Raw genomic sequence first — 19346 nt, 5'->3', positions numbered from 1 at the left:
GCCGTTTGGGCCAACGAATACGCAAGACAGTGATTAAAGTTTTCGTTGTACGTGAAGCCAAACAACTGGGTACTGTTTGCGGATATGCCACGCATGCTTCTCACATTCGCTGCGAATCAATTGGGCATTGGCGAGCTCGAAGTCGCATCCATGCCACAGATGCTGGGTCATCAGACGGGTTTTCAGGTACAGTACCGAAAATAGCCTGGTGATCCAACGATGCATAGTGAACGGCTCGGCATGCGTAGGAGTCTAGGCGCATGCAGACTTGAAACACGACGACCAGTGAGAGCTCGCTTCGGGGCCCCGGGGGACGTCAGGACTTCGGATCTGCTCGTCGCGCGGGCCAGTCGTCTGGCCATCACATCCACTTCGTATTCATCTTCAGTGGTATTGCACGTGAGCATCCTGCTGCTGCTGATGGTTTCTCAATCTCCAGACTGCTGTGCGAGCCAAGAGTTGGCGCATGACGTTGGTTGAATACGGGTGGCGGCTGCCGCTGCGGAGTGGCGTTTGTTGGCGGCGCTTCCGGTTGCGCCAAACTCACGCGACAGAGCTTCGTGTTTCGCTGCCTCGATCCTGTCAACGTTTGTTCGTGTCAAGCTACCACAGTATGAAACATTCCAGCATAGCTCGAGATCGAGTGTACGCAGTCGCTCGCAGATGGTGATGGCGTAGAACCTCTGCAAGCAGTCTGCGGCAATGCTGGGGAATGGATGCCAAGATAGCCGACGCAAGCGGATTCAACGCTGGCAGTTGCAATTCATGACTCGACCAAGCACAAATAATGAGCTGGCTGACTGTCCAGAAGCATAATGTCGGAGCATATGTCCGGTGAGGGCGTAGGCTGCCGCAAAAGACGAACGTTGACACCGACACCTGTGATTGCTTCAAAACCTCTCAGCACACTCGCTTGCTCTGGCGATCGAGGCAGCGCGGCGTGGTGAGCAGAGTTGGATGGTGAGAAAGATGTTGCACCAGCGATGTTTCGACTGACCTCGCGTACGCTCAGAGTTGAAGTCTCCGTCGGTCCACGACCAGAAGAGGAGAGAAACTCGGTGCTGAGACCGAACCTGTTCAGCCGTCGAAGAGCTGACGTTGGGCCATGAGGGAGCAAAGATCAGGTACCCAAGACTTCTCTCCACTAGGACTGGCTGTATCGGAGCGATACATCTCAGATCTTGTCGATAGAGTGCATGGAAGCCTTGAGCTCCTGTCAGGTACCGCGGTGCTGAACAGGCATCTGCTCGCACGAAGTGGGATAGTCGCCTGACTATGGTCCACCAGCGTGACGTTTCGTTGAACGCGTCGTGGAGTATATCGCTGAGCTCGCAAGCTCAGCTCCCAAGACGTGTAGTCTTCGACTCCTGGTCTGATGATGAGTGATCTGCTACCTCCCAGCCAGGCGCGTGACTTGGCCGGTTGTTGTTAGAGTTCATGATCGGTGCCTCGGTCTTGAACTCTTCCTCTCGCAAGGCAGCGAAAGAGAGGATGGCAACACCATTGAATTGAAAAGTGTCGTATCGGGAGGGATGTAAAGAAGTAGCAGGCAGATAGGTAGGCCTTGCCTTGCTTCCAAAATGGCGGCCATAATGCAGCCTCAGGCAGCCTTTGCAATCTTGGCACAAACTTTCTCCGCCAGCAGTCACGGCTGCTCTGCTCTTGCGTTCTCCCGGATCGGACACCGCGGCGGTGTTGGACCTGTCCAAATGCCATATGTATGAAGGCTCTCGCACATTAGTCTGCGCTCAAATATCGCAGAGCGCATTGTGCCACTTCACGGCAGGTAGAACCAGACATGGTCACAAACCTGGATCATTATCAGCTCCTTGGGCTCTCGGAAAAGCGCAATGGATCACCCATCTCGACTGACGAGCTCAGACAAGCATACAAACGAGCGCTACTCTCTTATCATCCAGACAAGCACAACTCCGATGGTCGTCGTTCAGGAGACACGACGGTGACTGTCGACGAAATCGCTGAAGCCTACAAAATTCTTGGCAATGCCACGCTGAGGGCGCAATACGACCAGGAATTAGAGAAAGCAGGTCTCAACGACACTCCCGGAGTCAACACCCGACATACTGGCATGGAGACTGTTGACCTCGACGAACTTGACCCAGACGAAGATGGTGCTGCGTGGAGGCGCCCCTGTCGGTGTGGCAGCGAGCCAGCGTTTGTTGTAACAGAAGCTGAGCTTGAGAAGAACGTCGAATTTGGGGAGCTCATCACCGGCTGTAAAGGATGCAGTCTTTGGCTCAAGGTTATGTTCACTGTCGAGGATTGAGCCAATCTGTGTGCCAGGAGTCTCTTTCCGGGATTGCAAGAACGCACACAGCGTCTCGCTGTTCGTATGATCAGGCCAGACCAAGCGGAAACCAGGAGAGAGGCGGTCCCGAACTCTCAAGCTCTCGCGTGACCTTCGAATCACCCTAAGGGGATCTCTTCTGTACAGTGGCCGTGAGAGCTCGGCGCGTCCATTCGACAGAGGAGCTGGTCCAGACGAGCGGGTGCAGGAGCGGGTGCAGGAGCGTGAGCTGCATGAGGCCAGCGGCCCACAGGAACTCGATATTCAATCCGGATGGCTCTTGACCTCCCGGCGCTTCAATCTTCGATGTGGTGGACCAGATCTTGCAGGCCACGTACGCGCCCAATGTGGACCAAAAGGTCTCCCGCCTCTCACAGATTGCCTGCTCTGGATCTCCTTTGAACGAGGCTCAGCTTGACGAGAACTGCAGTCATCTCGCGCGGCATGCACGATCATGAAATCATTTCATGTGCTTGCTCCCCATGTCCAATCATTCCCAGCTCCAGGCTCTCATCATCCCGTCGAAGCCGATGAAATCTGTCATCTCCCATGTCGATCATGCAAAATGAGGGAGTCCTTGCGTCGGCGACGACGACAATCTCGAGCTGCAGCGCTAGGAGTGTCCGAAGAGATCGAATCTACATGGTATGAAGCATCAGCGACGACATATCGATGCATGCAGCAAAGACCGACCATATCCGATTCCTGCGCAATTCTGCATACCAAAAGACCCACAGTCGGCACGGAGCGAGCGAGCATACATTGTTACGAACATGCTTTGCGGTACATGTGTGCATCTGCATGCATACGCATGCATAATGCGTACCCAGCGCTAGTTCATCGCTAAGTTACGGCAACCAGACTTACTAGCGCTGGAAGAAATAGCAAAGGATCACTGACCATTCGCTCTCAATCAATGCGTTGTCAAGATCAATCGACGAGTCAGTCAACCTGGAATACCCTAAAAAGGCGACAACACATCACTCGCCATCAAAGCGCGATCGGGTATTCATTCCATAAAACCGAAGCCAAGCCCAGCACAGAAACAACCACCCATGACTGGCCCGGACCCATTCCCATCTCAAAGCTTCAACCCCATGGTTCACAGCTATGCAGTAGTCTCAGCACCAAGAATCCCATTGGCGCCACATGTATGGTCAACACGTTAGTTCCACGAGAAGGAGAAGATCGCGAAGGAATCACAGCCCTGTAGAGCTGAAAACCAATCGGCACTAGCAATCAACTAGTTACACTTCCTACACGAACTACAGAATCCTTCTGAAAGATGCACTACTGGTAAACTCAGCCCTACACAACCAACTATCCAATCCCAAAGCAGCAATGCAATTCATCAATCTATTTCTCAGCTCGCAGCTTCGCAGATCTTTCACCATTTTCGGTCTCGGGGCGTCCGAAATGCATGGCTTCAACCACGATCTAAATGCAACATCATCGAACGAAAGTAGAAAAAGCTTCTTTGCGCTGCGTCTTGCAGTGTATCGTCGTCGTCATGATTCAGCTTCGATTGTATCTTCGTTTTTCTTTGCGATTGGATTAGTATGTACTGCCATGCCTTCGATCTCTTAGCAGTGGGGTTGCTTTCACCCTGTACCACGTGACCTGCACTTTCCCAATCGAGACTAGCGTTGCTACCCAGACGTCGCGCGTACTGGGTATCAATGTGGGATGGCGCTTATGCGTCGGACACGGCCGTGGGAAAGCGATGGATTGTGCTTGGTTGAAAATTTTTCTCATTTCTTGCTACAGTATGCTTCTTTTCACATTTCCTTCCCTAATTCGATGCCAATGTCGCTGAACGCTGAGCAGATGCAGAGTGAGAAGCTGAGTCTATTCAGCTTCGTAAATGTATATTATATTAGCCTGCCTTTTTTCCCTGGCGCTGCCGGAAATAAAGGGACTTGCCGTTTGGCCGCCGCTGCGTGCTATACTAGTCAGAGAATCACATCGAATTTCTGTCGATGCTGAAAGCCACTTCTCGCCATCATCGATGGATAATGTGAGATCGCCTGCAAAGTCTTGGTGTGATGATAGGCTCAAAGGTGTCGTTGTTCTGCGAGGTTCCAGATCGACTAGACCTAGGGTCTCGGCTTCTTGCTTCCAATGCCCTAAGCGACACCTGCCACGGTAGATTCTAGAGGCATGTGGGAATATGGCATACGGTCACCCGGCACACACTCGTTTCTCTGACAATTTCGTGAGTCTTCTCTGAGGCTCGTGCTCGCATGACCCTCGGCTTGCCGGATGGTCTAGCCCTCGGTGCAAAGAGCCGAAAGGAAGGCGCCACGTAGTCTCGCTCCAACAATCCGAATGCAGTCTGCTCGTCGTGGTAAAGGCAGGCGAACGATCGCAACCTGTACATGCCTGTTCCGGCATTTGCGCAAAAGACGGGCCTCGGTAGGATGCACGACCAGAATGCTAATGTACGCACAGAAGTGCTGAGGCACGATGGGCACCACGGCAGCACATCTCATTGGGTCCAGAGAATATTGTCGGTCAAGCCCGTGGCATCGAGAAATCCTGCACAGAACTGTTGACAGCTGGCCAGCCAGCTGCACAGACGGCGCGGCTGTTCCTTTACCGACTCCGCGGTCGCCGGTGTCATCACGCTTGAGTCTGGAGGCCCATCAGGAACAATCTGCGGTCTGCACGAGGGTGACTTGATGAGGACGCGAAGACTGCCGGGGGAAAGTAGAGAGCGCCTCCAGTAATTTCTGCAGCGTTGGCGTCGATCCAGAGAAGTGAGCGCTCGAGTACACCACCAAGTCCCAGCGCCGGTAAGCCTCCTCGAAGACTGACCATGCGCTGAAGTCCTGTCATGTGGGTGTGGAATATCTCTCGGTGGCCGAACAGTAGTTCAAATGTAGCCATCTTCCCAACAGCCACGATCATGCTATCACTTGTTGCGCGACCTTGTGCTCCGTGGTCAGTCATGGCTCGGTTCACTTCTTGAATGGCCATGCCTCGCAATTGTAATACATCGATGTTGTGTGAGTTGTCTCCGTGGAGCTTTGCGAGATGAGCTGTAGCGACGAGCATGAGCGCGTGCAGGGAAGCTGGATCGGTGAGAATAAGGCCAACTAGCTGTGTTCGAATTCCCTGTCTCGTGGGTGCATCGGTTTCAGGCAGGTCGACAGCCATGGAATTGCAATAATGGTCCTGAGAGCGCAGTTAGCTTGCCAGCCTTCAACATCGGGCGCACACCATCGCATACCATGACAGGTCGGAGAGAAGTGTGCCATGATTCGGGATAGACCTCGAGTGGATTGATGCGATATGTTGGGACGCTGGGTGAGGTTGGCGCTGATGCTTCAGGGCTGCTGGCCTCTGGCTCTGAATTCGAGTGCGTAGGCGAAGTCTCTGCGCTGGCACGGCTCAACCGTACACTGGAGGTCGGCGAGGGTTGCTGGCTATTCTGTTGAGATTGTCTTGCTTGCTCTGCGACCCTTTGGCGATGTTTCTCATGTTGCTTGGATGTTACATGGCTGCGGACGTTCCTCCGTGTCTGGGCATTCTTCGCATCCTTTGGGTGTGAGAAGTTCAGAAATCGAAAGTCGATGCCATCCGGGGAAGTAGGGCTTTTGCTGCCTGAAGGAGTGTCAGAACCTGCAGACATGGCTGCCTTAAGGAACGTAGAGTGTGGTTGAGCAGAAGGAACATACTGTCGGAACGGCTAGATGCCGAAGATGTTGGCCCACTTGCCGCAGCCTGACCTTTGGAGAGCTCGGCAGTACGTGAACTGACCATGGTGACTGCTTGTGAATGGACTGTAAAAAGCGGCAATGGCTTTGAGAGAACTGCTGTTGTGGAAAGTTAATCATGCAAGTAATATATGATCAGTCTCCCCAGGGGTTGTTCTCGTTGTGCTCTCACAGCATCACGAATGAAGCTGATCGGGAAGCAGGGCTCCAATACATTCGTGCAAGCAATGCAATTGGGGCAATGGTGGCGGCCGTTTGGTGCCAATGCTGGCCCATAAGGCATCTTGGTCTACAAGAGTCTCCAGACTAGGATCGACGCACCGCACCGTTCGGCTATGGGTTCTGTGGCTCTCTGATGGCGGTCAAAGTGAACGATTCGTGAGACCATTGCGCAACAGGTCCGGGCTGCATGTTCATTGGCCTTAGGCGTGTTCAGAAGATGCATGGGATATGGCGCTTGGTCCGTGTCCCAGCATCTTCAACACGCCTAAGGCCAATTAGGGAATTGTGTTTTTGCTCTCTCTGATGGAGGAGCTGAAAGCCGCCAGCTCCTCGAGCGAAAGGGGCAAGAATCGCCACTCCACCGTGGCAAGGGAGCTGGACCAAAAGCTTCGACGCACCCGCTTCCGCAGCGGGGAGGTGGTGCAAAACGCTCAGACTGCCACTACGCATCAGACACTGCTGCCATTCGGATTGGTCATTGGCTGCAGCGCCTTATTTTGGCAGCTCTCCGTGAGCTGCGTGGGAGATGAGCTTGACATGGCCAGTGGAGTTACAGACCCGCTGACGAGGGCATGGTGCTGATGAGCGGCTCGGTACTGCAGACCTGATCGGCAGCAGGGCAGTGCTGCGCGTGCTCCTGGTGTGGCCCGGCTATCCGGTCACCCAGCACGATCGCGACGTCCGTTCATCGCTCGAGGCTCCATCGGCGTGAATGATCCACCATTACCATCCAGCGCGGCGGCGGAGCTACGACGAGCCAGAGCAGCTGTGACAAGGCGAGCACCGCACGCGCGCTGCGGCCAGCAATGGCCATAATTTCGGAGGGCGCTTCACTGCGGTAGTCTCGTTCTGGCTAGGCGCGAGATGCACAATGTCGCCATCTTCCAGTTCGAGCTTTCGGGTGCAGATGGCCGCGAGGCTGTGTGCACGTGTGCCGGAGGATGGAATAGTGCACCACAGGTCGTTGTCGGCATATGTATGCGACATGCCGCGGCGGCGGGAGACAGGCAGCCCAGCGATGCGGGTGGTGCTGGTGGATGACAAGGCGTCTGTTATTTTCGAAAGTCCCGTTCGGACTTGAGCGCGATCGGCGCCGACGTCGTCGTCACTTCTGCACATCACCACGATCTCTGCTGCCGCTGTGCTGCGCTGCGCGAGGCATCTCATCACCAACCACTTTGCATTGCACACTCATCAACCAAGGCATCAGGTGCATTTCAGAATGACAGACTGTTCGCTTTCGATGCGACACCCCCACAATCGTTGAGACCAGGGTTCCGCAGGATCCCGGCTCGTCTGCCTTGAATCACTGTAGACGCAGCTATTGCAACATCAAGGCAAATACAAATCATTGCTTCTCATTTTCAACGTAAACTCTTCCACCCTAGCCCCGTGACACAGCAGCCTCCGCCCATCCACAATAGGAACGGATCTCGAGAAAGACCACCGCCATGGCGGCACGGACAGGCGGAGCGCGACAGCGTGTGAAGTCGCACAAAACCCAGACACGGGACTTATTTATGGACATGCCATATGACGACGCGATCAAGCGAACGACGACGCCATCACCGCCATCTCCGAGCGAGCAGCATCAACGGCACTCGCTCTTCACGGATGTAAAACCTCGCTGAGCCGACGAACCTTTTCTGGGACGCGTGCTAACCAACGGTCGTGCAGCTTGTGCTCACCCCGCTCAATGTGGTCAGCTTCATTCTCTCATTACTGTTCATGGCGGAGCGCCACTATGGGGGCAAGTCCAGCAAGTCAGATCCGAATCAGGAAGTTACTAGCTCGGCGTGGCACCCTCGATGGAGCTGGAGAAAGCGAAAGAATGCGAAGATGCGAATTGACGAGGCGCTGGAAATGAAGAACCGCATTGTGCTCAGCATCGTCTTGTGGGCCGTTCTGGGGCTCGTGGCCTGTGTGTATGGGGCGCGGAGACTGTACACTTGGCTCGGAATAGGCTAGCCAAGGTGGGAAAAGCCTGTTGGAACACCTTTTGGGATTCTGTAAGGACCAGATTGAGATACCTTACCGCAGCGGTTCAGCGGCTGGGAGGCTGAACATTATTCTCCTGATGAGCAGTAAAACAAGGTACAGTAATGGCATTTCTGCTTATCAAGCGCCTACCGCACTAGAAGGTTGTGTCGGCAAGCGTGTGAACTCTGATGATCTCTCTTGCATTGGCCTGGCGTTTAGCGGCCACCTAATCGGCGAAAAATGCAACCCGGCGGGTAGCTGCATTCAATTGCAAAGAACTTTTGTAGCAAAAGCTCTCGCATTGGACCGCATGACTCGAATTAGTGGCGAATATGCGCCATGCTAGAATCGCGTGGTCTAAAGTACACGCGTTGGTGGAAGATTGACTTCAGACTACTACCATCCTTCGCACCTGCTGGAAACTGAACCAAAGTTTTCACTCGTCCCACAGACGCCGGACGATATTGCAACACGTGCGATCGACGCTGTGCAGTCTAGCAGATCGCGCTGTTGCGCTAGGACTCGCCGACGGCAACACGTATGAGAGCTGCGCTACTACATTACTCCAATGATCACAGCCCAACGGCAAATCTGGATGGTGTACATGAGAAACTGTCATCATATACAGTAGCATCATAGAATCGAAAAATCTTGCGCTGCTCACTGGTCGCAAGAGCAAAGAGATCGTCAGCTTAGCACATCTCTGCTCAGACCTCTCGAAATATGGCCATGACTCTGCCAAGCTCGTGCATCTTCGTTCGGATTTACCTCCGTGGTCCTACTGAGGATCGTATTCTCTTGCTTAGTTCGCAGAGGCCACATACTGCACTTCTTCCATTTCTTCGACAACGCGCGTGCACCACACGCGTGGCCCCAAGCTTGACGGTACGAGAAAACGGCCGGTACAAGAACCCGCCCGGGCGATCCTCCTTCTTTGAGCATTGCGTACAGTATCGCAAAGACCGATTCGTATCCTGAAGCCGAGCTTGGTATAATCGTCTATGGACGCAGTCAGCATCTCTGCAGCTGCTGATGAGCTGACCAGCAGCCACGTCCTGCTGACACCTCGGCGAAGATAAGGTGTAGAGCACGGCGTTAGCGATGGTGTAGGTGTACAACAATTATTTTGTGCGTCGTGACTGCTGCAGACGGCCAAGGGGGCTGTCACTGACTGCTCACGCCTCAACAGAAGCCTGCGTAGCTGGAGACGAGGTAGGTCAAAGTGATCGAGCGCACGGCCAGAGCAAGGACTGTCAATCCATCTCAGGAGGTAAAGATGGGTGCAGAGCAGCTGCGCAGGGTTCACAGCCCCCACGTCCTGTTGTCGATTTCGAGAAGCCGAGCAGTGGAAATGACGGCATCCTGATTACACTTGCGATAGGAGGTAAGGTAGGTGGAAGAACAGTCGATCGACTGCCATTCTGCGCCACTAGGCACAGTTTTCCGGGCAACGATGAACACACCAAAACGCGGATCGACCACCAGCGTGACAGACACATCTGCGAGAATGTTTGAGCAGAAGACACCACGCGCGCGTCGCAACGGCACGACACGAGGTATCACATGCATGTCGTGCAGAGCACGCGTTGATTGATCAGATTGCCGGGTGACCCCCGTTTCACTTCACCCAGCGCCAACATGTGGCGGGCCTGGCTGCCTGCACGAAGGATGCCATTGTCGTTGGTGCCTTGCAATGGACCAGAAGTCGGTGAAAGTAATGACGATTGCTGCAGCGAGTATACATATATGAGTAGTTGAGGTGAATGTATTAATGTCGGAGTGGAAGGAGAAGTCACGATCGTGGTTGCACAATCTGGTTGGCCGGCGCAACACACGAGTGCGGCGCGGGAAGCTTTTTCTGCGAGACCCTGGCGAATAGAACGCGCTCCAACACCGAGACGTCTCATCGCGTGCTGCCTCCTCCTGACGCTGTAGCGCCAGGTTATCTACCGCCCTTGGCTCTCCTGAGCCATTGAAACGCATCATGGTGTCCTTCTCGTGTGAGGTATACCCTACCCGACAGATCGACCCCGCCGCAGAGGAACTCGGACTAATGTAATGGTATAGGGCTGCGGCGATGTCCTGACGAAGAAGAAACTGTCTGGACACTACAACCAGTGCTGGGCGCCCGTGACGTGCCTGGACTGCATGACAACTTTCCCGAACGGCTCGTTTCAAAGTCATACCTCGTGCATGAGCGAAGCGCAAAAATATCAAGGACATCTTTACAGAGAAAAGGAAAAGAAGGGCAACAAGGGAGACAAGCGCAAGTCGATGAACGGCAACAGTCAAGCGATGGTACCCAAAGGAGCATACGTTGAAGATGCCGCAGAAGGGGACGATTCGAATGCCGTGGCTGTGATCGATGTGCCTCCTCGCGCTCCAACCCCACCACCTGCTGCTGATCCGCCTGCTGAGCTCGAAGGCGTCAACGTCTTCGACTTTCTGGTCAGTGATGCGACTCCCAAGCACACACAACTAGGCGCGCCAGACGAGCGCAGGATGCTCGAACAAGCGACACCCTACACGAACGGCGAATCACAATTCTCGCAATACTCGCAGTATTCGAACGGCGATGGCTCGCAGTACCAAAAGTACGGCTACTCTTATGGCAATGCCCCACTTCCTGCTGGCGTGGAACGCTTCGATTCATACAATAACCTCACCGAGTCTCAGCAGTCGTTTGTGACGCCGGCGAACAAGGACCAGAGGAAGCACAGGAAAGAGAAGGGAACAGTAGAGAAGAGTGATAAGAAGCGGAAGCGCAACGTGGAAGAGTTGGATCTGTCAAGTGCGAAGAGACCAGTGTCTCGTGGGGACCATTCTATGCTCGATGCGCCGCCATCTACTGCAGGAAGAAACCTACACTCGGGATTGACTGGAGGTCTGCAACGCCTTGTCACGGATCCCGACTTCTTCGAAAACGACCGCATCGATGCTGGCCCGACACCGATCAGCCCTATCAAGCGAAACAAACGTGAGAAAGATCACCACGATGACCGCAAGAGTATGAAGGATGACAGGCGCAAGTCTTCATACGTCTCATACAGCACCACAACGAAACCTGCTTCTAGCAAGGATGACAAGAAACATCGTTCGCGGAGCCCGGAAGTCTCAAGACGTTCTGACAGACACTCCGACAGACACGATAAGCTCCGTCGCAGCCACCGCGAGGAATCCCTGTCCTCCGTCGATCGCTCGCACGTCAGCAGTCGCAGACAAAAAGCTATCGATTACCCAGATCGGCCTGGTTCCGTGCAGCCGACTGCGAACAACGCCCTGGTCACATATAATGAGCGAGCGGAGCTATTCATGTCTTTCATCAATAAGGGTCCTGAGTCGCAACACGGTCTGTCGATGAACAAAGTCTTGAAGCGATACCATCGCGAAAGGGACACCTTGCGGAGTGATGAGAAGGAAGAAGAGGACAAGGAACTCTGGAAGTCACTGCGATTGAGGAGGAACTCGAGAGGAGAGATTGTGCTGTTTATGTAATGTGTGTTTTGGCTCATTTTCTCTCCTCACTGTTTGGCTTATGATTGTTGGGACCCGCTGGCAAGCTGGCTCGCTGGCTAATGCACGAATACGATACCTACGGCGAAACGGTCTGGTGCGATGCGACGCAGTCGATACTTTTTCGTATTCTGTACTTCTGTTAATGGATGCTTTGGACTTGTGTTAGAATGGCTGGCTGGCGGTGGCGCCTTCTTGTTTCAGTACCTGCTGACTGACAATCTCGCACAGAGGAAGGCACGGAGACACTCGAGTCTGACCATTCGCACACATTCCATATGCTACTGACCAATTCTTCGCTTTAGCTTCATCGTCCCCTCACCAACGCTTGCAACGAAGATGTCCAACAATACATGTGAAGCGCAACACCAAAGGAGCACTTCCACGGCTTCCTCAAATGGCGAACTCGCCTTCCTTACCGGCTCTCGGCACGAAAGTGCTCCAGACAATTTATTTGGGAGACCGCGGGAGGGAGGAACGAGGCTCGAACTGCTGCTTCCACGCCGTATCTTCTGTGCCGGGCGACTATTGCTTTCCATCTTCGGAAGAGAATTGTACTGCACCATCGACAACGGCAAAAAAATCTCAGAGGTCACTTCAACGAGATGGAGGGAGACGCACAAATACCGCTACTTCAGTTATTTCCAGAATTGGCACCGTCAATAGCGGAACAGATCGAGGAGAGACGGCTGTCCATGCCAACACCACCAGTGGTCGCCCCAGCACAGAGACCCGATACAGCGATACCACCCGCTCGAGATGTGAAGCTCATCTTCATCTGTGACTCTTTCTACGCGCCCTCACACTGGAGTCGTCTGCATGCGAAGCTCATCCACCTCAAGCTTTACCTTTGTGAATTTCTCGAGCTAGGGAGCACTCAGGTCCCGGAGGACCCGTCTGGCCGCAAAAACCTCAGAGACGACACTAGTCAGATTCATGCCGCGACTCTTCGAGCCCTGCAGGCAGGCACAGATGTCATCATCATTGCTCACGGCTATGCTGGCTGTCCTCCCAACAACGCCCTCCAAGGCCTCGACATTCGATCTCGAACTGCCGCAGGCGCAAGCACATGTGTCAGAGGACTCATATTCATCGCTGCCATACCTTTAATGACAGGGTTGACCGTGTTGCAGCAGTTCGGCGGTATTGCTCTTGACTGCCATGTCTTTGAGGTGAGTAGAAGCGGCGGGTCAAGGGGGCGTTCCGACGACAATGAATTTCGAGCCAAGCGACCAAGTCTACAATCACTCGCTCTTCCGGGAACACGACCACTCCTTGGCGAGCTCATCGAAGTTAGGCATAGCATCTAATCATTGTCATAGGCAAACGGCACTTTCATTTTCATGAAGAATCCTCCTGGGGCCGCCAAATGTTTATTCAATGACCTGCCAGATGACGAAGCTCACCTATGGGCTAGCAATCTGCTAGGTCAATCTTGGATGGCTTACTGCGAGCAAACTGATCATGCCGCCTACGAGCTCATCCCCTCGGTTTACGTAAAGTGCGGCGAGGATCGGGCCTTCCCACATGGATGGCAAGACGCAGTGATTGAGAACTCACAAAGTATCGGAGCAATCTTGAAGGTGCACGAGATGCGTAAGTAGAGGAGCAGTAGGATAGCCCTTTGATCAGCAGCTCATCAGTATACAGCCGATGCTGGACATACTCCATTTCTGGGCCGATTCGAGGATGAATTTGCGATGTTCATTTACGAGACCGTGGAGGATTTGCGATGCCGCGATATGCAGTGGCTGATGTAGGCTGAGTGTGAACGCTGGCGGTACCCGCAAACGTGAGGCACGGTCCGGGTGAATGTAGCGACATCAGCGTGCTACGTCGATTACAGAGAGCGAGACGAACTGGGCCTGGCACCATGTATTTGGTGGAGACGGACAGATGGCAGCTTGTGGTATGAATCAGCAAGAACCTATAGGTTGCATCGAGTTTGTTGTGGGAGGGGAACAGGGTGTTACTGGAGTAGAATCTGGAAAAGGCTTTTATCATACTATCTGATCTCATACTTCCTTTTGGGTATCCTCTCATTACAGGCAACATGGCCTGCCCAAGCTTGCGCCTGTCCTGTCCTATATCAATAATCGTGCTTTTCATCACTGTCGTAATCCCATAACTTCAAACTCCTTCCACGTACGCAGACATCATGCTTCCTCACATGAACATCTTCGCGACCGAGATCAGACTCCCCGCATTGCCCATCAACCCAGCTCCTCCACCAAGCGCATCCATCCACCCTCCTTCATCAGCCCCGTACCCTTTACTCCCATAGTATCCTCCCGATCCTCTCGAAGAACCTCCTCCAATACCCATACCCAATGGCATCCTGATGCCAAAATGCTTCAACAAGCCCCCGATCGCTCCTCCAGCGCTCAACAATGGCACCACAACCGCAAAGAAGGCTTTGACAGGATGTCTTCTCGCATACGCCCACAATTCCTTGATCATCCTTTGCAATTTATGCACCAGGTATGAAATATACCCATCTCGTGGTCTCCGCTTATAGTATGATGAACCTCCGCTTCCTCCTCCAAAATTGAAAATACTGCGCGAAGATCCGCCAAAGTTGCTCCCTCCGTAGTTGCTGGAGCTCCCGCCAAAGTTCCCAAAAATCGAACCGCTTGCGCTTCGTGCGTATGTTGGACGGGAGTGTGAGTGAGGATTTGAGGCGCTGGGCCGTACGGAGTATCCTCCTCCGCCTGATGTTTTCACGCTGCGGGTTGAGCGTGCTGGGGAGACGCCGCGGCGAGAGGAGCCATGGCCTGCGTTGGGGTTGAGGAAGGCTTCGGAGGAGGATGTGTAGTAGGATTTGCCGTTGGTGTCGAAGAGGCCCATGGTTCGGTTCTTTGTGTTGCGCGTATCTGGGGCCGGTATCGCGTGTTCGTGCGTTGCGTGAGAGACAGGGATAAGGGTCGATGTGTCCAATGGGTGTGGTACACGTCTGCGCGCGCGGAGGCGGAGGCCGGGTTGGCTGGTTGGGGTTTGTGTCGATCAGGCACGAGGCTTGGCTGGATGTAGGTGTACGCGAGTGAGAGGGAAGTCGTATTTGTGGCGATTGATGAGTAGCGAGGGGAGATATAAGACGAGGTCGTCGCTCAATGTTCGAGGTGGTTGGGAGTCTCGAGACGCAGGCCGCACAGCAGCTCCTTGAGTCGCGGCAGGGCTCATGTAAGCCTAAACTCAATTTGCGGCATGCGCGCACGGAGCACCAGAGCAGTGTGGAGTGAGTCCCGAAGGCTTTGCCCACGCCATCACGAACGAGCCAGCTTCGGCATCAAAATGCGGTTAAGATATTATCCAATCTATTAAACAACCACACTTCCACTGCATAGGTAAGAATACTGGCCGCTCTCCTTCTTTGATGTTTCGCGCTCTTCAGCCTCTATATCAAAAGTCTCCATCTCTCACTTCTCACCGCACCTTCCACACAAGCGTAGCCGCCGCCATGAAGCACCATCTCATGATCGGAACATGGTATGTGTCACTTTCTTACATCCCATCGTCGTCAACATTGTCCAGAACACTTCTATTGCTGCCCATGCCATAGCTCTTGTTCCTCACCAGCAGAAATTATCCACATTCTCTTTTCTCAAGGTCCACCATTGGGCGCGGAAGCGCCTTCCGAAATTCCAGCGGTATGGGAATTTATGGGGCATACATGATTCGAGACCGCATGTGCTGGCAAAGGATTCTAGATCTTCGATTTTGTTTTTCTTCCTTCTATGACTGGAGGAAGAGAATTTTGAGAGTGAGAGAACTGCATACTGAGTCACGATTCTGCTTGCTAGGACACCGCCTGGAGCCATTTTTACTGTTGCGTTCGATGATGAGAAACTTACATTGGAATTGGTCAAGCGGACAGAGATCCCAGAGGACCAACCGATATCATGGATGACATTCGATGTAAGCAGATGTCACTCAAAGGTGGACAAGCCAGCAAAAGTCAATATCGACTGAACACATTTAGCATGCACGCAGAAACATCTACGGCGCTGGAATGAAACAATGGGGTTCCTACCAAGTCACCTCCCCAGCTGAGATCACTCACACCAAATCCCTCCCCATGGGCGGCCATCCTCTCGCCAACTCACCCGACACCAAAACCCGAGCAATCTTCGTCCTCGCAGCACAGAAGCCACCCTACGCAGTCTACGGCAACCCCTTCTACGACCACGCCGGCTTCCTCAACGTCCACTCTGTCGATGCATCCGGCGCCCTCGCAGAGAACATCCAAAATGCCCCCTTGGACGAACGCTCCGCAATTCACGGCATGGTATTCGACTCTGCGGAAGAATACCTCTACTCAGCTGACATGTGGTCCAACAAAATCTGGACTCACAAGAAGAATTCTTCGGACGGAACACTCGAATTAGTTGGCAGTATTGAAGCTCCAGCTCCAAATGATCATCCTCGCTGGGTTGAAATTTCTCCAAATGATGGGTACCTCTACGTTCTTATGGAAGCTGGAAATCGCCTATGTCAATACTCCATCGACCCCAAAACTCACCTCCCAACATACACCGAAAAGTCTTACCCCCTCATCCCACCAGGAATGGACACCTCTTTCCCAAAAATGTATCGCAGCGATGTGGTCTTCCGATCACAATCCGGAAACTACCTCTTCGCCACCTCGAGATCCAATTCTCCATCTTTGACAGGCTACATCGCAGCATTCAAACTCGGGAAAGACGGCGCGGTAGAACGACAAATCTGTCTCAATCCTACACCGACGAGTGGAGGGCATTCGAATGCCGTGAGTCCGTTCCCATGGGGTGATGAGTGGGTTGCATTGTGTGATGATGAGAAGGGGTTTGTGGAGGTGTATAGATGGAAAGATGAATTCTTGGGGCGCGTGGCGCATTTGGATATTAAGGAACCTGGGTTTGGGATGAATGCTATTTGGTATGATTGAGGATGCAGTGTGAGATGTGCATGTTTCGGACAGAGAGAAATAGATGCGCAATGTACTGCGAGAGGCGAATACAACATTCTGCAACTCAATCGTCTTGTAAATCAACCAGTACATTGATCGCTAAGGCTATAGATGATATAAAACGGGAAGAGTGATGAGTGAGAACATTGCGAAACTGCACCACAATCCTTATCAAGGTCTGTCTCAGTCAGCAGAAGGCAGCTTCGATTCTCTGAAATGAGGCATTACCCACAAAACATACTTGGAGGCATGTCAGAATTGAAATGAGAAAGGCTACGTCCGAGGCATCTGATCGTCCTCGGTCGTCAGCAGATGGTTCCACCAAGTGCGCAATACTTTGTTATGAAGACCAGGAGCCTGTGAAACTTGGAATCCTAACCGACGAATACAGCATCGTCAGGTGCCCCGTTAAGAATTCTGCTCAGCGCTCAGCACTGGGACTGGTCGTCACGTTTGCTCTGCATAGTCAGTCTCATTGGAGATTTTTCCTCGGCGGCAGCGGGGACCAATGGTGGATGCTCTTCTCCCCGGAGCGCTCAGAGTTCCATTCGAATCCGCAGATCAGCCTCTTGCTGTAGATTTGTGAGCCAATAATACATGTCCGCGCCCAGAACACTTGTCTTTTGCTCGTGGTGGAGCACATAGCCCTTTGAGCTCGAGCTGACACCATCAAGTCTGTTCTGGTTGATGGCAATGTAGCATACCACATTCGGCAGGAGATTAAGTTGCGCAAACACATGTTCACATCTATTCTTTCTGCAAGAATGCAGAGAGCGAGCATGCGATCGCATGGCCGACCATTCGACTGTGCCACCTTCAGAGCCCAAATCCGCGCTTCTGAGGTTCTCGTTTTCTCGATTCTGTGGGCGCCGTGCCCAAGGTGTTCTGGAAATTGGCAGCGTGCGCCGTAGGATCTGACGCTACTTGCACAGCAGGCGCTCTACCCACCTTATCAGAGAGCAACTTCTTCGATGCAGCAACTGTGCGCATCGAAGCATTGAACAGTCGTTGCTGCACGTACGTTGCATAGGGTCCTAACATGCGGGCCATGCCCTCCATTCGCTCCAATGACCTGGGTGCAGCGTTGGTGTACTCTTGTTCAAATGTGTTGAAGACCCATCGCGCAGCAACCATATTGCTGTTTGCTTCAGCCACGTCAGCAGTTCGTCTCACGAACTTAGCAATCGATTGTGCTATGTGCGGACCATGCCGGGCCTTGTCAGGTAGAAAGGCGTATTGCCCCTGTTTGGCATATTTCTTGAGCAGTTCGATTGCCGGCCCTTCATTGCAACCCGCTGGATGATATAGCTGTAGGTCCGAATGAGTCCAATCAACTTCTTCCGGTGATAATTTTCCTTCTCTGGGCATATCGTGCATACAGTACTGCAAAAATCTTTCGTAGAGGGTCGGGTCTGTTTTCCATAAGCCTAATGGTGCATCATATCGCGTGAGCATGACGCGTAATTTGACTTCTGAGCCTCGAAGCAGATCATATTTCGCAAGACCCGGTACATGTGTGGTTCCGTGTGGCTGTTGCTGGGTCTTTAGTCGAGTGCGTTCGGCGCTTCGTAAATTCCAGAATTTGAAAAAGAGGTTCAGGCATGCATCGGCATTGTAGTCGAGAGCAAGAATATCTTCCGCTAAGAGCAAGCCCGTGGCTACTTTACTGCGCCAATAAGCATTGTCCGGCACGGTCTCAAGCTTGAACATGTTAATCATGGTCTCCTGCAGGCCCTCTATGACGGCAAAGTAGCACAAGTAGTCTACGAAACCCGTATCCTTGTGCAGAATGGAGGTCCACTTGCCAGGGTTTTGCAACATGTACAACAGAGCTGTACGTGCCAGCTGATCCTCGCGCTGTATTTTGTGTATTTGCGGACGCATCCTGCGTGTATACCGTGCCTGATCACGATATTGTGCTTCAAGGCATGCGTGAAGTATGTGGGGGGAGGCCTGACCAGACTGGATGCATCGCTGCAGAACTTCGATCGGTCGACTTGATGAGTCACTGAGCTCGCTATCGACCCGACGGTCGGCGTCCGAGATTGGAGACACATGTTCCTCAGCCACCATTATATTTCGCTCTTTCGAGGACACTCCACTACGAATGGCGGCTTCTTTGACATGCCGGAAACGTCTCATTTCGCGATGTAGAATTGCATTCCGCCGTTTGCAGTCTTGTACCAATGTGTTTGAGTCGTCTCCATGGCTGCTACTCGAGTTCAGTCGTTGCACATATCGAGTTGTCACGTCTCTCAAATGTTGACCGGCGATCGGAGACGACGCCGAGCGAGGCTTCACGGGCTCCCAAGATAACCGGGCTCGCGGCCACCATCCCAGGCGTTGCATAGCGGAGCGTCAATGCCGCTCTTTCTGCTGGTTAAAAGCGTTGATGTGACGAGATTAGGCCAGAAACTGATGAGAAACAGGCATGGGCTAAGTGAGCTCGAACTGGTGAAGTGGTGGGTGGAAAGGCGAGAAGTGGTCGACCTGCCAAGACGTGCAGTCGCGACGCAAAACATTGGCCGAAAGTGTGGAGAACAACAACATCTCGCCATACTTGCAGGAGCAACATTCTGCCTGTACAAACACCACATACTCACAAGTCAGCTGAAGACCCCTTCAAAACTGGTTGCCAGCAAAGCCGCACAGCCAAACC

At 53.1% G+C, this 19346-nt stretch overlaps 7 protein-coding genes across 8 annotated transcripts; 4 read left to right on the top strand and 3 right to left on the bottom strand.

The window, feature by feature from the left end:
* Positions 1 to 1798: 1798 nt before the first annotated feature.
* CKM354_001220100 (uncharacterized protein) lies at positions 1799 to 2287 on the top strand (the record flags this gene model as incomplete). The annotated part of the gene is made up of 1 exon (XM_044807718.1): positions 1799 to 2287. The coding sequence occupies one exon, from the start codon at positions 1799 to 1801 to the stop codon at positions 2285 to 2287; it is 489 nt and encodes a 162-aa protein (XP_044663653.1).
* A 2643-nt stretch (positions 2288 to 4930) lies between these two features.
* Positions 4931 to 6073, bottom strand: CKM354_001220000 (uncharacterized protein; the record flags this gene model as incomplete). Of its 2 annotated transcripts, none has more annotated exons than XM_044807716.1 (3): positions 4931 to 5485; positions 5541 to 5932; positions 5989 to 6073. In XM_044807716.1, the coding sequence occupies 3 exons, from the start codon at positions 6071 to 6073 to the stop codon at positions 4931 to 4933; spliced, it is 1032 nt and encodes a 343-aa protein (XP_044663651.1). The 2 variants fall into 2 exon arrangements, with proteins under 2 accessions (XP_044663651.1, XP_044663652.1); XM_044807717.1 differs by having other exon boundaries at positions 5541 to 5914.
* Positions 6074 to 10213: 4140 nt separating this feature from the next.
* Positions 10214 to 11724, top strand: CKM354_001219900 (uncharacterized protein; the record flags this gene model as incomplete). The annotated part of the gene is made up of 2 exons (XM_044807715.1): positions 10214 to 10234; positions 10297 to 11724. 2 exons carry the CDS (start codon positions 10214 to 10216, stop codon positions 11722 to 11724), a joined length of 1449 nt encoding a protein of 482 aa, XP_044663650.1.
* A 623-nt stretch (positions 11725 to 12347) lies between these two features.
* CKM354_001219800 (uncharacterized protein) lies at positions 12348 to 13502 on the top strand (the record flags this gene model as incomplete). The annotated part of the gene is made up of 3 exons (XM_044807714.1): positions 12348 to 12914; positions 13065 to 13338; positions 13393 to 13502. The coding sequence occupies 3 exons, from the start codon at positions 12348 to 12350 to the stop codon at positions 13500 to 13502; spliced, it is 951 nt and encodes a 316-aa protein (XP_044663649.1).
* Positions 13503 to 13908: 406 nt separating this feature from the next.
* On the bottom strand, positions 13909 to 14589 carry CKM354_001219700 (uncharacterized protein; the record flags this gene model as incomplete). The annotated part of the gene is made up of 1 exon (XM_044807713.1): positions 13909 to 14589. One exon carries the CDS (start codon positions 14587 to 14589, stop codon positions 13909 to 13911), a length of 681 nt encoding a protein of 226 aa, XP_044663648.1.
* A 610-nt stretch (positions 14590 to 15199) lies between these two features.
* CKM354_001219600 (uncharacterized protein) lies at positions 15200 to 16666 on the top strand (the record flags this gene model as incomplete). Its single annotated transcript, XM_044807712.1, has 3 exons — positions 15200 to 15228; positions 15543 to 15657; positions 15722 to 16666. 3 exons carry the CDS (start codon positions 15200 to 15202, stop codon positions 16664 to 16666), a joined length of 1089 nt encoding a protein of 362 aa, XP_044663647.1.
* Positions 16667 to 17503: 837 nt separating this feature from the next.
* CKM354_001219500 (uncharacterized protein) lies at positions 17504 to 18508 on the bottom strand (the record flags this gene model as incomplete). Its single annotated transcript, XM_044807711.1, has 1 exon — positions 17504 to 18508. The coding sequence occupies one exon, from the start codon at positions 18506 to 18508 to the stop codon at positions 17504 to 17506; it is 1005 nt and encodes a 334-aa protein (XP_044663646.1).
* Positions 18509 to 19346: the final 838 nt, after the last annotated feature.

This window comes from Cercospora kikuchii, assembly GCF_019650295.1.
Source record: "Cercospora kikuchii DNA, contig_00009, whole genome shotgun sequence".
Lineage (NCBI taxonomy): Eukaryota > Fungi > Ascomycota > Dothideomycetes > Mycosphaerellales > Mycosphaerellaceae > Cercospora > Cercospora kikuchii.
This window is presented reverse-complemented; position numbering and strand designations above follow the sequence as displayed.